We start from the raw sequence: 16129 nt of genomic DNA, 5'->3' as shown, positions 1-16129 counted from the left end.
TATTGGCTACTCCAAGTGGAATATGATTCGCCCTGCGAACTGTAATGTGGAAAGCATAACCATCAGGCGTGAACCTTTGAGATTCAACAGAGAAAGAACATATATAAAGCCTAAGTGTATGCTAACCACCTGTTCAATTATCACTTACAACAAGACTTTCTAGGACTGAGAAAATTCACTTTATTTGACTTTCTCGTGGACCCCTGAGTAAAAGTCTCGAACAAACTTATACCCTAACACGTCCTATTTTTTGGTACCGCCCTCTTTATGAATTTTGGTTTGTTGTCCCGATGTTGGTTGTATACTGCCTAACTAAAGCATGTTACGACATTGCCGTCCAAGAGTTTTTTTTTGTAGGAAATCACTTGAGAAACATTTTTTGACGTAAGACTACGTCTTTAATTTCTATATGGGGGTCATATTTAAAAAAATCAAAATTCAGACATGTAACGAAAAATCCCAAACACGGACGCAACGATAGAGCGCAAATCGAACAAACGACACATTGCGCATGCTCACATGAGCGAGCTGAATGCTCGGTTCGCTCACCATTTCACCAATGAAAGGAAGGGAGTTGAAAAGCAGCGATAATAAAAACGCTTGCCAAATCGTTTTCTTGGTCGTTTGCTTTCAAGCAACGGACGGATGAGCGTCCGACACGACGTATGAGTGGATCAGCACGCAGTGCTCCAATACGAAGATGACACGACGACGAAAGCACCCACATCGTCCGGAGGAAAGGCTTCCCACAATAGGCAGCATGACTAGGCCACCGTCATCCGGTCGGCATCGACTTGCACTGGTGTGGAAACCATATGAAAAACAACCGGTCCTTTTCAGGGCCACCAAATCAAACACGGAAAGAGTTATGAACTAAATTATCAACATATTTGTTTCGTTCACTAGCGGTCCTACGCCAAGCCTCCGTTCGTGCCCCTAGGCACAGACCCTTCTACTTTTTAGAACATTTAAAAACGATATCTCGTCTTAACCCTCGTTTGGGTGATTTTTCATACTGAGTACCCCCCTAAAAATCTAGAATTCATGTAAATTCACTGTAAAAAACCATAGTATGTGTTGGTATGTTGAGATTTTCATAAAGTAATTATTTTAAAAATATACAAGAATGAAAACACTCTAAATGCGATGATTTTAATCATGATTTATTGTTATTTTATTCACCCAACCGGTGGATGTAAGATTCGCTTACAATTATGTGGGATTCATCATCAGAGGATGTAAGTGGAGACCGCATGAACCGAAGATGCGATATACCTAGCTGCGGTCCGATGTAAGAAAATTGGAGACCGAAAAATGTGGAGTGTATTAGTGAGTGAAATTATTATGTGGAAAAAATAGAAAAAAGGTTGCCGACTGGACTCGAACCACGGATGTTGTTACTATCAGACCTGTGCTTTCTCCACTGCTCTCTCCATGCTTCTGAATATGGCTAGCCTAAAAGCAAACATGAAGCGCTCATTTTCTCGCATGCTCGACTTCGTATGCTTTTTCTGCTGGAGAGATTCGAGATAAGTGTGTGCGTCGTTCTACAATGTTCTACAATGTGCGTCGTTCTACAAGCTTACTGGTATAGTCGAAAGCGTAGATGCAACACGAAATAAAAATGCTCGACTTCGTATGTTTTTTCTGCTGGAGAGATTCGATACAAGTGTGTGCGTCGTTCTACAATGTTCTACACTGTGCGTCGTTCTACAAGCTTACTGGTATAGTCGAAAGCGTAGAAAGAACACGAAATGAAAAAGACAAAAAACCATTACATCGCCTGTAAGGTCAACTTCTAACATTCGCTGCGATGTTCATGAACAGAGGATGATAGGAAACGGAACTAACATTCATTGTAATAGATTTTTGGTTTGCGTGTATAATTCATCTGAACATACCAAATTAAAAAGATAAGAAACTCCAAAGTTATTTCAGCTTGAAATTTTACTTCCATTGAGATGAGTGAGGGGAGGCGAGGGGGTTTGAAAATTTTACAGTACTCAAATCAGAAACTCCTTATTAATTATTATGGTAAGTGTGGCAGTTTTGGGCTCTAGTCGTCCTCTAATTGGCACTATCTCAAATTTCAAATTTATTCATTCTTCTCTAGTTTTATTTCAATACAAGGTTAGAAAGTATATTTAGCTACACGCAAACCAAAAATCTATTACAATGAATGTTAGATCCAGTTCCTATCATCCTCTGTTCATGAACATCGCAACGAATGTTAGCAATTGACCAAGCATGCGATGTAATGGTTTTTTGTCTTTTTTTATTTCGTCTTCCATCTACGCTTTCGACTATACCAGTAAGCTTGTAGAACGACGCACATTGTAGAACATTGTAGAACGACGCACACACTTGTCTCGAATCTCTCCAGCAGAAAAAGCATACGAAGTCGAGCATTTTTATTTCGTCTTCCATCTACGCTTTCGACTATACCAGTAAGCTTGTAGAACAACGACGCACATTGTAGAACATTGTAGAACGACGCACACACTTGTCTCGAATCTCCAGCAGAAAAAGCATACGAAGTCGAGCATTTTTATTTCGTGTTGCATCTACGCTTTTGGTCTATACAAGGTACCAGTAAGCTTGTAGAACGACGCACATTGTAGAAAATTGTAGAACGACGCACACACTTAACTCGAATCTCTCCAGCAGAAAAAGCATATGAAGTCGAGCATGCGAGAAAATGAGCGCTTCATGTTTGCTTTTAGGCTAACCATATTCAGAAGCATGGAGAGAGCAGTGGAGAAAGCACAGGTCTGCTAGTCGCAACGTCCGTGGTTCGAGTCCAGTCGGCAACCTTTTTTCAATTTTTTTTTTACATAATTAATTTCACTCACTAATACAACTCCACATTTTTCGGTCTCCAATTTTCTTACATCGGACCGCAGCTAGGTATATCGCATCCTCGGTTCATGCGGTCTCCACTTACATCCTCTGATGATGAATCCCACATAATTGTAAGCGAATCTTACATCCACCGGTTGGGTGTATGTATCTACGCAAACAAAACTGATAATATTTATTTTAATTTTGATTTCAGCCAAAAACTGGAGTATACTGTACCAAAACATCATCTTCTGTTCGGAAGAAACCTCAGGCCATTCCAATCGAAACATCGAAATCGCTTCTTCGAATGATAGCTGCAACCGGATGCCAGTTGTTTTGTAATCAGATAATGATCCTGTCGAATACAGGTTGAACATTGATCCGAGAAGCGAACGGACCGCAGTTGAAATACGTAATGCTCTCTGTAGAATGATTGTCATCCCAAATTGAAATGCATATGGCATTGGTTCAGCTCTATAACGCAAATCATCCATGATGTGAATAATTCCATCGAAAGTCATTAAGCAAATTTTGCTGATCTGAGCTGACAAACGAGGTGGAAACATATTCATCGCTATCAGAAGTTTTACCAACATTGGTACAGGTATACCCGAGGGTATACCTCGATATAACGTAACTATCACTTTTGAGTTTCATCGTCGATTTCTCGCAAACAACAAGTCAACCACACAAATTAACGTTACGATAAGATAGGGCATTGTCTCACCTGTCCGATAGTATTGTTACTTTGTGCGAGTCAATTGTTGCTTGTGAGAAATCGACGATGGAAATGAAAAGTTGACAGTTACGTTATATCGAGGTATACTAGTAAAGCGTGGAAACTGCAGATTGTCATGTGTGGTGGAGGAAGTTTTCTCTACCAACCTACTATTTTTGTATCCATGATGTAATGGCTGTTAATGGCTATTCAATACGGATATGTTAACAATCGATTTGTAAATCTAATCTAAAGCATTTGCAAGTCATCCATGTCTTAAATTGTTGTCCTCTGAGTGCTGTGTGTTTTACAGTCAATTTTCAAATCAATATCATTCTTTATTTCATATGGATGCTCATCAGCTGATGACGAATTCAACCATGAAACAATCCTCCTAAATTCGATAGCATATTGTTAAAGGGATCAAGCAATGCGAAGTATTGCGGATGTTTTCGTTCAGTGTACCAGTGCCAAAACTGGCCTATAGGAAATTTAAGGCACTTTCCAATTCTGCAATAATATTTAGTTACAGTACGAAAACTGTCCAAAAACAGGCAAAAACCATTGTAATGTTTCGTAGAATGTGTCTGTTGGAGACACAGTATAGTTTAAAATTGACTGATGCTCAGATGTTGAATCAAATCGCGCAATTTCATGAAGCTCAAGTACTTTGGGGAAAGGTCAATTTTTGTAATCAGCTAATATGTTTCAATTTCAGTTTTAATAGCATGCATGGTTCCATCAAAGGTGGTTCACTGTATTTGATAACCAGCCATCAGTGTAACGCGTGATGGTTCTCGTGCTGCATAGCATCGTGCCGCTTTTTTTCTGTTTATTTACAAACATGGGAGCTTATAATTTTGACCTAATTTTTTAATAAATTAGAAGAACGTAAGGTTTTTTGCTGCGATAATGATGACGTGTAGCGAACGATTTGAGGGATGCACAAAATGTATGAGCGATCTTTGAATCTTGGAGATTATGTCGTAACTTTTAAAACACCCAATCATCGAAGTTTCACAGGGTTTTGTTTTCAGTACTTTACCTTCAACATTTTCAGGATGTTGCATGTGTCAAATTTTATAACAACATTGGTGGGTTTTGAATCATCAAAGCATTACGGTACGAATGAGATCCACAAAACCTTAGCTTTGGGGAGAGCAATTTTCCAACACTCTTACCAAAACTTTATAAATATAGTAACAATAGATTTAAAACTGAAAATCTAAATATATTCGAAAACAAAATATTACGTAGCATTGTATATGATGACAATTGAAAACAGTTATTATCACCTCGTGTGCCACAGACGGCATGTGGTAAAACGATTATTGATATTATTAAAAAAAAAGCTTATCTTTTCGTTTGGAGACATCGGCAAGCAAAACTCTCGTTCCCATTACAATGCAATGCTAGCATCAGCGTCATTAATTGTTTATACCCGATCGATAACTATAATCGCCTGTCAATGGCTTTTCAAGACCCCAATCGTAATTCCGTGTAGATAACATGTCCTGCCTATTGTTTTGATTCCATAAGATCGCTTGTGTCTGGCACTTGAATTTTCTGCCAATACCTATACACAAACTAGATAGCAGAAGCTTCTTCAATCGAGAAATCGCTGAAATTATATTGTGAAGACTGTTTAATGTTTTCCAGTTGTCGTTTGTGAATGGATTGAAAAGGTTGGAGACACCAGAAGTATGGAATTGAATAGATCCAGTGCGATTATATCGTTATTACTGTTACATCTCTATAATCATGTGAGTGAATGAAGATTAAGAGTAAGACTTCGGAACGTGACTGAATGAGTTTATTACTTTCGTATAGGTGGTTATAGCTGATATCGAGCCAATTGTTTTAGTACATGGCGGTGCGGGTACCATCGGCGAGGATAGAATTCCTGGCAAATATCGTGGATCGAAGCTGGCAGCACGTGTTGGTTATCAAGTGTTGATGAGTAACGGATCTGTACTAGATGCCGTGGAGGAAGCAGTGAGGATTATGGAAAGTGATAGCAACTTCAACGCCGGATATGGATCTGTTTTGAACTACGATGGTGATGTAGAAATGGACGCAAGTATCATGGATGGCACTACTTTGAATGCAGGATGTGTAGCGGGCGTGCGCGATGTTCTTCATCCGATAACTTTGGCAAGACGTGTTATGGATAAAACTGCGCATAACTTCCTTGCCGGGCAAGGATTGATTAATTTCACACATCAAGAGGTAAGTGACCTGTATCGCTTATGAATACGACAATACTAACTACGAGAACGCAATTGCAGGGTATTGAAATTATGCATCCTCCTGGTCAGCTAGTAACGCAATTATCCAAAGATTCATTGGACAAATGGAAGGAAAGTAATGAAAAACCCAGCACCGGTGAAGGCGGAACAGTTGGAGCAGTAGCCATTGATAAATACGGCAACATTGCGGCAGCAACGTCAACAGGTGGTCTTACAGGAAAGCTGCCAGGCAGAGTGGGAGATACTCCCATTATCGGTGCTGGAACATATGCAGACAATCTTATCGGTGGTATTTCTGCAACTGGTGACGGAGATACCATTATGAAGGTGCCATTAGTGTATGACATTCTGAAGCGTATGGAATATCTGGGAGATGACATGACCAAGGCTGCAGAGGATGCCCTTGATGCGATGACTGAGCGTTTAGGTGGAACTGCCGGTATCATTGGTTTGGACACCCAAGGCAATGTGGCAATTGTGTGTAATACAGCACAAATATCATGGGCCTATCAGCGAGGCAACACCCTGGCGTACGGAGTTAGAAAAGAAGAGCACATTGAGGAACAGTTGTCCGATGAGCAAATGTTGGAGGACGTATCGGAACAAATGTTCGCTTAATATAATTAACCGCGTTAGCTTCACGAAGCGTGTATTTCATTGTTTATAGATTAATAAGAATAACTTAATACTACGCAGTTTGAATATGATTAATTGGCAAATATTGGATTGGCTTTCGTACTGGCGTTACACGCATATCTGTTCCACGATTGCATAGAGCAATCCTGATGGGCCAAGGGACTCTTAGGCGTACAATAGCAGTGTACACAGTTAATTCAGATCACTGAAGTCAGTAAAAATTTACCGGGTTTTTGAACAGCTGAATACTCGGTAACCAACCCAGTAGCTTTATGTGTTACCAAATGTACAGTTATAAAAAATTGAACGTGAACTGTCAAAAAGTGCAGTTTGTGTTGTAACACACAGACGGGTTGTTCAGTATGGTCGTTGCTGGGTCTTGTAATGGAATAACAGGGTGTCAGTATTTAGTAATACAACTTTTTCGCCAAAATTGTTATTGTTTGCCTGATTATTAAGTTAAAAAACCGAATAGTTATTTTTTTTATTTTACCGACCTAATCAGATTTTTTTATATGATGTAGCCAATGCGTTGAGTTGTTTTTGGTTAAAATATGTACATGGATATTGCGTAGAAAACAGTTTTTTTTTCGTTGTTGAATACAGGTTTATTGTATTTAATTTTCTTCTTACTCGTGTTACTCTACTTTAAGTTGCTTCCTACTCTTAATGCTTATATTGACTGTTACTTACTTTAGCTTTATTCTTACTCTTGTTGCTCTCACATGGTGAATTTTCTTGCTGGTATCAACACACTTTGATACCGGTTTTGGGACTTCAACCGCGAGATTTTCAAGAAAAGCTATCCGTCGAGGATATGTTTTCACATCTTGGAACAAATCGAGATCATTAAAAACGTAGATAAATTGTCTAACGGAGTCACTTTCAATGTCAAGATTAATTGCAACTAAGAAAGTTTTGCCTAGTACAAATTTTGAAGTATTCGGAAACTTGTTAAATTATATTTTTGCAGATTTGTATAGTGTCCAAGACACAGCTTTGCGGTAGACCTGCATCTGCAGTGAGCCGAAAGATATTTAGAATAGCAGCCCTTTTTATTTCATTCAGTGTTAATGATATATCAGGAGGTGGTTCTCCATTTTCTTCGACTTCCTGCTGCTTTATGTGAAAGATGTTAGCTCGACAAATTTTGATATCACATGTGGCAGTGAGCAAAAGTGTATTAAAAAAAACGGAAATCCGTGCTTAGTTCACCTTCCTGAATGTGCCGGATTCTTTTTCCGAATGAAAATCAGTAAAATAATTAAATGAATACGGTATATTACGAAAATTTACGAATAATTTACTGAGATTCCAGTAAAGTGAGTGTTTTACCGGTCATAAACTGTAAAAATAATTACCGAAGAGCGGAGGCCTAGATTAGTGTGTACACACCAAATTTCTTAAATTCTATTCGGTACTTTTTTGATGAATTCGTTCTGTAAAATATAATTTGCATCAAAAGCTTTGTGAAATGTAACGTTTTACAAACTTTCAGCAATAAATAACACTGAATTTCCTTACTTTTCGAAAATTACCGAAAACTGTAAATACAAATTACTGATCTAAACTGTAAATGGCTGCAATTCTACAATACTGGGAAAAAAAAACGTGGCGAGCGTACTGTAAAAATAGTCTTTTACAAAAATAAACGGTAGTAAAGTACCAGATTCTTGTAAAAAATACGGAACAGATTTGTAAATGTCATACGGTCAAAAACATCATTTGCGGCTATTGCAAAGTGGATTGTCCTTTGGAAAAGTAAGTATTTTAATATTTTGCTATAGTCTGCTGAATATATGAAGCGAAGAATTTATTTTATTATCAATTCGATCCTAGGCCATCGCTTCCATTCATCTTGAACTTAATGTTTCCCTCAACTGCATGTTGCCATAACCTGGTTTTAATTTCCTGATTTCCTGAAGAATCATTTTCTTGGCTTTGCAAATATTTAAAAATACAAGATTTTTATGTGTTAAATAAGACGTGTGCTGTGTTTTTCAAAATACCAGGGAAAATACAATTAAAAATATATATATTAATGAAACAAACCGTTCGTTAATTATTGCTGATTAAATTGTAATCTAAAGGGTGTCCACGATGAAATTGCCACACACAAAATTGATTCGCAAAATTCGAGTTTTCATCCGATTGTCATCAAATTTTCAGGGATTGAGAAATAACTATTAAACTTCATTTTACCATTTTACTCGTATTTTATTTACAGTCCATACGCAAATGCCCGCACCTTTATTATTTTTTTTTTTTTTATATCTTTATTAAGGAGACTTTCAGCCGTTGGCTGGCTCGTCTCCGAATACCCCAGAGGGGGGTATTCCTAGAGGAAAAGGGGGTTTACAGAGTTTTTAGAATGTACAGAGTTTTGGTTTTTGAAACTTATGTTTCCTGTCTCAGCTAGCTGTCAAATTTTCATTTCAAAGGCTGTCTAAAGGACCCCGGTAGAGCCCCACCGGCAGAGGCTGCCAGGTGAATCTGGCAGCTGCTACCGGCAGGGGTTGCTGGGCCTGCTATCAAAATAGTATTTTTCGTGTTATAGTGACTAAATTCAGGACCCCGGTAGAGCCCCACCGGCAGAAACTGCCAGGTGACCCTGGCAGCCGCTGCCGGCAGGGTTGCCGGGCCTGCTGTCAATATCGTATTTTAAATATTTTTGTAGATTCCTGCTTCCTTCGTAAAGCAGATGAGTTGGATTTCCGCTACCGGGTCGTGTTGGAGGACGTCCCGAATGTTGTCGGCCATACCGTACAACTCCCGTGATCCGTGGAAACACGGGCAGTTGATAAGGATGTGCTCAACCGTCATCGTTGTTCGGCACGCGTCGCATCTCCTCCGGAAGCCTCCACCGCTGCTGCTTCCCATGTTGTGAGTAATCCGGGTGTGACCGGTTCGAAGTCTGGAGAGTATTCTCTGTTCCGCGTAACTTTTGGTGTCCGTCCATGGGGCCGTTTCCCCTTTGACCTTTCTAATGAAAAGCTCTTGGTTGCTGTTCCATTCGTTGCCCCATGCTGACCTGATGGTAGGTTTTATCCAGACTTTCAGGTCTTGTCTGGGGACCGACTTGTGGGCAAGACGGCCGCTTCGTCCGATGGCCGCGAGGTGGTCGGCTTCAATGTTACCGGCGATTCCGCAGTGGCCCGGTATCCACATGAAGGTGGTGCCGGGTTGTGTGTGCTTCTGGATGGCCTGAATCCACGGGTGGCGTGCAGTGGAAGATTCCAATGCAGCCAGAGCGCTGGATGCCCGCACCTTGGCCTTAACCCCGGCCATAAGATTCTGCACAACCTGTGAATCAACCGTTTTTTGCATGTAAACCCATACTTTCTTCAGTTCCTCGACTGTCTTCACTACCTTAGGTCGTTTAAGAAGGTGCTGCTTCGTAATCACCCAGTACTTCTCGATGGGGCGGAGCTCCGGAGTGTTGGGAGGGTTGAACATTTTCGGCACGAAATTGACCTTATTGTCCGCATACCACTTCAGCACGTCCTTGGAGTAGTGGCATGAGGCCAAATCCGGCCAGAAGATTGTTGGGACGTTGTGGGCCTTCAGGAGAGGAAGCAGCCGCTTCTGGAGGCACTCTTTTATGTACACCTGTCCGTTCATCGTGTCCTGGGTCACGAAAGGTGCACTCCGCTTCCCGCACGTGCAGATGGCTTGCCAAACCAGGAATTTCTTCGCAAATTTGGACATCTTCTGAGTGCGGACATGCTCCGGAACGCTGAACTTATCCTTGGCCGTGAAAAACAGGTTGCCGGGGATCTGTTTGAAGTCGGCCTTCACATATGTTTCGTCGTCCATGATGCAGCATTTAACTTTCGTCAGCATGTTGAGGTACAACTTCCTGGCACGGGTTTTGGCGGACTTGTTCTGCTTCTCGTCGCGATTAGGGGCCTTTTGTACCTTGAACGTTCGAAGCCCAGCCTTAGTTTTGGCCTTCTGGACAAAACTTCGGCTTAGGTGCAGCTTCTTAGCCACATCCCTAACGGAGGCGTTCGGATTTCGGTTGAAGGCCCCAACTACGCGGTTGTGATTTTTGGTGTTGTACGGAATACTTTTGACGTAGGACTACGTCTTTCGGGAAGATGGGGGTACAATTTATGAAAAGCGAAAAATGAAATTATGAAAGATTTTGAACGTTAATAACTTAGCTGCCCCTGGACCAATTTCAATTATTTTATCACCAATCGATCAGAAACATTTCTACGTATCGATAACAATGCTCTTGACTGTTGATTTTCAAATTGAAACTATTGAAAAAGTGGTATATGTCAAACATTGTCCAAAAGCGTCGAAATAACTAACAAATCCACCAATTACGTACATGCATGCTGCTTCCCCAACACAGTCATCAGAGAATGGTTCCTAGATGAAACAAGTCGAAGTGACATTCGCCTCCGATCTTCGGGTGTGTACGAATAGGGAGGATACAATTGCGGAACATTTTGTTGCCAATTCAGAACCACACGCCCGCAACGACCACACAAAATGCTGTTTTTTCCTAGGATTTGTTTTTCGTGCTGAGCACCAATGCTACCCACACCCATGCTTGGCATTCACAGTTTTGGTCACGAACTGCTCATTTGCTAATAACTTTGCACACAGTTGACGGAACATAGTTCTTTTTGAAGCAGTAGATAGAATAGAGTGTAAGCTTGTTAAAGATATGTAAAATAAAGTAGATTTTAATGCTAGTAGTAAACTGTATTTGTTTTTGCGTTGTAAAAATGAGGTGAGAAATGCTCACTACACATCTCGGAATTTAAGTGTTAAATTGATTAGTGTTGATTGGCTTTAATGTTTAATCTTCGCATATCTATAGTAAACTATGAGCCTAATCTATCAATTACTTTAAAGAAAAATAAATTTCAACATTTGAGTGAAAAGTTATTACCAAATGAGCAGTTGGGTGTGTTCAACTGTGCATGCCCTACCTATCGACCCATCAACTCATGAACCGGGAACCCCGAAGGAAGGCGTGATCAGAGATGTTATGCCTCAGAACTTCCCGGCAGCGTTGACTGGGATTGAACCCATGCCTGCTGGGACGCTTGCCACTACACCACGGGCGCCGCTGCTCTCAGAGTTGTCATCTTGTAACCATACATGGAAGCAGGGGATAGTCTATATAAATTCTATTCTCTTTTCTGAAATGTACTTGGTAGCCCTGAAAAGGGCCGTTTTGTTGCATTGGTGATAAGTTTTCACCTCCGAAACCGTACAGAAAACGTCCCTGTCGCTTCAGAGCGTAGACGACATCCATGGCCGTGACGGTTTTGTGCTTGGCGTGTTCAGTATAGGTGACGGCATCGCGCATATTGTCAGCACATCTCGGGTTTCCTCAAAGATCAGACCGGAGACGCTTGACATAACCACGTCGAGCCAGACGACGAATGACAGGCTTGGCAATACCCTTGATTTTTCACCTAGAACCTTCCGATGACGCTTGGTGCCTCTTTTTCCGAGCACTTAACACTTGTTTCTCGTTGAACGGGTGAATCGAAACTGAGCCTAAAGCGTAGATAGCAACCTCTTATATAGACAACCAGCTCTGCCGGTACCATATATTCTCACTTCCCATTGGCTATATTATATAGCCAATTGGAAGCGAGAAAATATGGTACCGGCAGAGCTGTCTATATAACAGGTTGCTATCTGAGCTTTAGGCTCTCAACACATTCGCTGCCAGACTGTTGAGCAGTTCAGTCGATTTGAATTCTCTCTAGTTTCGTTCGTTCGTTCGCAAGTCGAATTAGCTCCGCGTTGTATAGTGACGCTCTCGCTGACCCAGCCATGGGTAAGAAATCGCGCGGTAACGCGAGTGCCGGCTTACCGGGAAAACAGACTCTCCCAGGAGACGGCGCGACCACCGAGCCAGCTCAGAAGAAGCAGAAGAAAACCCCATTGCCCGTCCCGACAGGCGTTGCGGACCCGCAGCCGGGGCCTCCCGGAACTAAACGACCCAGACCTGAAGACATCAGCGCCACCGCATCGGCAGCAAAAAAGCTGCTGAGCAACAATCCGTTCTCCGCCCTGCAGAACGGAGCCCAGCCGCAGTCGGACCCTGAGACGGTGCCTAAAAAAGTTAAGTTGCCACCCTTCTATGTGAAGGGCTTCCCTCCCGGGCTATGGGAGCAGCTGGATTTCTACATTAAGCAGGGCCTTCACTGCACCATTCAACGGTGCACGGAAGGCTACAAACTGATGGTCTCGGCCGAAAATCACTACAACGCAGTCCAGGCCCTCTTGGACAGGATGAAGCTGGAGTACTTCTCCCACGACGTCGAGGCCACCAAGCCGCTGAAAGTGGTGCTGCGCGGGCTCCACGACATGGACACCACCACCTTAATGGACGAGATTAAGGCGAACGGCCTCAAGCCGGTCGAAATCCACAAGATGACCCGCAGCAAGGCCATCAAGTATCGTGACCAGCTCTACTTGGTCCATCTGCAGAAGAACTCCACAACCGTGAAGGATCTCCATACGACACGCACACTGTTCCACATCGTAGTGAAGTGGGAGCGGTATAAGCCAACCCACCGTGGCGTCACTCAGTGCTCGAACTGCCTATTGTTCGGGCACGGCACCAGGAACTGCCGCATGGCCAGCCGCTGCATCAAATGCGGCAAAAACCACAAGATCGACGACTGCGACAGCATCGAGGAAGCCGCTCCCACATGCGCCAACTGCGGTGCTGCCCACAAGGCCACGAGTAAGGCCTGTCCGAAGCGGGCCGAATACGCCGAGATCCGGAAGAAGGCCTCGTCCAACAACCAGCCCGGTCGCAAGAAGGTCCCGGAAAACAACGCGCAGAACTTTCCTCCGTTATCACCGGTCCAACCACGGCCAATTCCAGTGTTGGCGCCGCTCCCGCTCAACCAACAGTTGGCTGCTGCCCAGTCGGCTGCCGCTGCAGTACCCAGTCAAGCCTCCGGCCCATCGACGGATCCCCCTGCTCCGGGATTGGCCGGTACAACCGGTGAAGCTACAGACGATTCTCCGCTGTCAACGGATGAGATCGTCACACTGTTGGCCCAGGCCATCATCATCAAGCGCACCTGCGCAACAAGAACACAACAGCTCCAAGCTATCATCTCCTTCGTCGCTAATTATGGACCGTGAACCCATAAAGATCGCCAACTGGAACGCTCGCTCCGTAGGGGCGAAAAACATTGAGCTTGCAGACTTCCTCCGCAAGCACGACATCGACGTGGGCCTTCTCACCGAGACTCACCTCAAGACCGGTGACAGCTTCTGGCTGCCCGACCACAGCATTGTCCGGCTTGATCGCACCAGCTCCAGGGGGGGGCGGTGTCGCGGTCATCATCAAGAAAGGCATCAAGTACTGCACCCTACCCCACTACCGCACTTCCATCATCGAGGCCGTTGGCATAGAGGTGGAAACATCGACCGGAAACGTCCGGTTCATCGCCGCCTACTGCCCCCGGCAATGTACCGTTAGCAATGGTACAGCACAGCAGTTCAAGAACGACCTTGCCATCATAACCCACACCAATGCCCGCTTTGTAATCGGAGGGGACCTGAACGCCCGGCACGAGGCCTGGCGGAACTACCAGCAGAACCAGAACGGCCGCCTGCTATTCGACCATTCCCAGCATGGTCTCTATTCCGTCTGGTTTCCGGACGAACCAACCTTCACATCACCGACGGGCAACCCATCGACGCTGGACCTGTTCTTGGCAAACACCAGATTAGCCAAGCCGGTTGCCGTCAACGACCTGAGTTCGGACCACCAACCGGTGCTGACCGAGCTGGGCTACAACGTGGCCCCTGCACCGTGCCAGCGGAAGGACTACCATCGAGTCAACTGGGTTCAGTTTCGACGCGTGGTCGACCGCCACATCGACGACAACCCACCGCTCGACACAGTGGATGACATCGACCGGGCCCTGGAGGGTCTCCATCAAGCCATATCCGTGGCTGACGAAGAGTGCGTTCGACGAGTTCCTGTGAGGGGTAAGTTTCAAGCAATTGATTCCCACACCAAACTCTTGATTCGGCTCAGAAATGTTCGTAGACGCCAGTTTCAGCGGACTGGGGATCTGCAGCGTAAATACGAAATGGTCGATCTGAATCGGCAGATCGCTTCCAGAATGGTCTCAATCCGGAACGAGAGTTTCGGGCGGCTCGTTCAGAACCTGGACGACCGTTCCAGACCATTCTGGAAGGTTGCCAAGGTGCTGAAGTCTCACCCCAAGCCCATTCCACCACTTAGAGTCAACGACGAACGGCTTATCACCAACGAAGAGAAGGCCAATGCGATTGGGGAGCACATTGCCCAGTCGCATTTGCTTGGCTCTAAAATCCCAAGTCCACTCGAGAACCAGGTTGCGCAGTGCGTCCTGACGTTAGATGCCTCCCCTTGTGCCGTCCCTCCAGAAGAACGGATTACAGAGGAACAAATTTGCTCAGCGCTGAAATACAGTAAGAACATGAAGGCTCCCGGGTTTGACGGAATATTCAACCTACACACTAATCCAGCATTTAGTTGTTCGGTATTTTTTTGTACTGGGCTTACACCGTAAAACAAAAGATTTACTGAAAATTCAGTTTAAATCAGGTGAATAACCGACGTTCTGTAAAACGCAAACTGAACTTCGGTATCGTTTGATGCAAAATACTGTACACAGAATATTTATTTACTGAGAAAGTCGTTAATTTCCAAATCTTCGTGATTTTACGAAAAGTCAGTAAAACTAATTACTGTGCACAAAGTAGTTTTTATTTTTTACCGACTGGTCAGCAAAATAGCCTCCTTGTTTTACCGACCCCGAATTGTAAAACTCTAACCTGTCAATTTTATTCCCGCCGCCATTTTAGCTTCAGTCAAATCCGGGAGCAAGTCTTTAATCGCGCAGTTTTGTTAAAATTTGAATTATATCATGTGTGGAGGCGAACCAGCCCATGGCTGAAAGCCTCCCTAATAAAGAGAAATTAATTAATTAATTATATCATGACGGAACTGAGAAAGCTCGACAGCGAAATTGAAGAGCTATTTCGTTAGTACCAACAATTATTATTTACTCTTTTTGCAGTTCCTTGATCTCCAACAAATTTTGATTAATAAAATTGATGTTTGCATTATTTGCTTTCACTGTCGATGCGCTGTCCCGGGGTACGTCAAGGGATTAAGTCGTCATATTAATTGGCATATTATAAACGGTGAATTGCACCAGGATTCGTGATTTTATCACTGCATATTCACAACTTTTAATATAACTGGGTAACACGGTACAATAATGAACCAAATAACTGTCTTGTCAGTTAAATTGCAGCAAAATAAACAAAACAAATTACTGGGTTTTCCAGTATACGCAACTCAAACCAATTACTGAATGAACAGTTATTTCTGACAGATTGACTTTACGGACAGTTCGGTAATGCAAATTATTTCTGTGATGATTACTGGGCGATCCGCAATTCAAAAACCCAGTAATATTTTACTGACTCCAGTAATCTAAAGTTAGTGTGTAGCGTTGAAAAATCTCAGCCCGAGGGTGCACTCGCTGCTAGCTGCCACCTTCAACAGATGCTTGGAGCTGCACTACTTTCCAAGCATCTGGAAGGTGGCAAAAATCATCCCGATCCGCAAACCTGGGAAAGACCCTTCACTACCGTCAAGCTACAGACCGATTAGCCTGCTCTCAGC

General features: G+C 43.3%; 2 protein-coding genes and 1 long non-coding RNA gene across 3 annotated transcripts in view; 1 reads left to right on the top strand and 2 right to left on the bottom strand.

Annotated features, from left to right (window-relative positions):
* The window catches only part of LOC135701595 (scoloptoxin SSD14-like), a 110201-nt gene that overhangs the window by 67600 nt on the left and 26472 nt on the right, over positions 1 to 16129 (bottom strand). The window lies entirely within an intron of this gene.
* On the top strand, positions 5197 to 6931 carry LOC135701580 (probable isoaspartyl peptidase/L-asparaginase GA20639). Its single transcript, XM_065222418.1, has 3 exons — positions 5197 to 5322; positions 5390 to 5788; positions 5848 to 6931. The coding sequence occupies exons 1-3, from the start codon at positions 5263 to 5265 to the stop codon at positions 6424 to 6426; spliced, it is 1038 nt and encodes a 345-aa protein (XP_065078490.1). The 5' UTR covers positions 5197 to 5262; the 3' UTR covers positions 6427 to 6931.
* LOC135701581 (uncharacterized) lies at positions 7027 to 8684 on the bottom strand. Its single transcript, XR_010517638.1, has 2 exons — positions 8466 to 8684; positions 7027 to 7553 (listed from the first exon to the last, which is right to left on the bottom strand). It is a non-coding gene; the product is annotated as an uncharacterized LOC135701581 (long non-coding RNA).

This window comes from Ochlerotatus camptorhynchus, unplaced genomic scaffold (assembly GCF_037179485.1).
Source record: "Ochlerotatus camptorhynchus isolate MF236.1 unplaced genomic scaffold, CSIRO-AGI_Acam_v1.1 ptg000169l, whole genome shotgun sequence".
NCBI classification, from domain to species: Eukaryota; Metazoa; Arthropoda; class Insecta; order Diptera; family Culicidae; genus Ochlerotatus; species Ochlerotatus camptorhynchus.
This window is presented reverse-complemented; position numbering and strand designations above follow the sequence as displayed.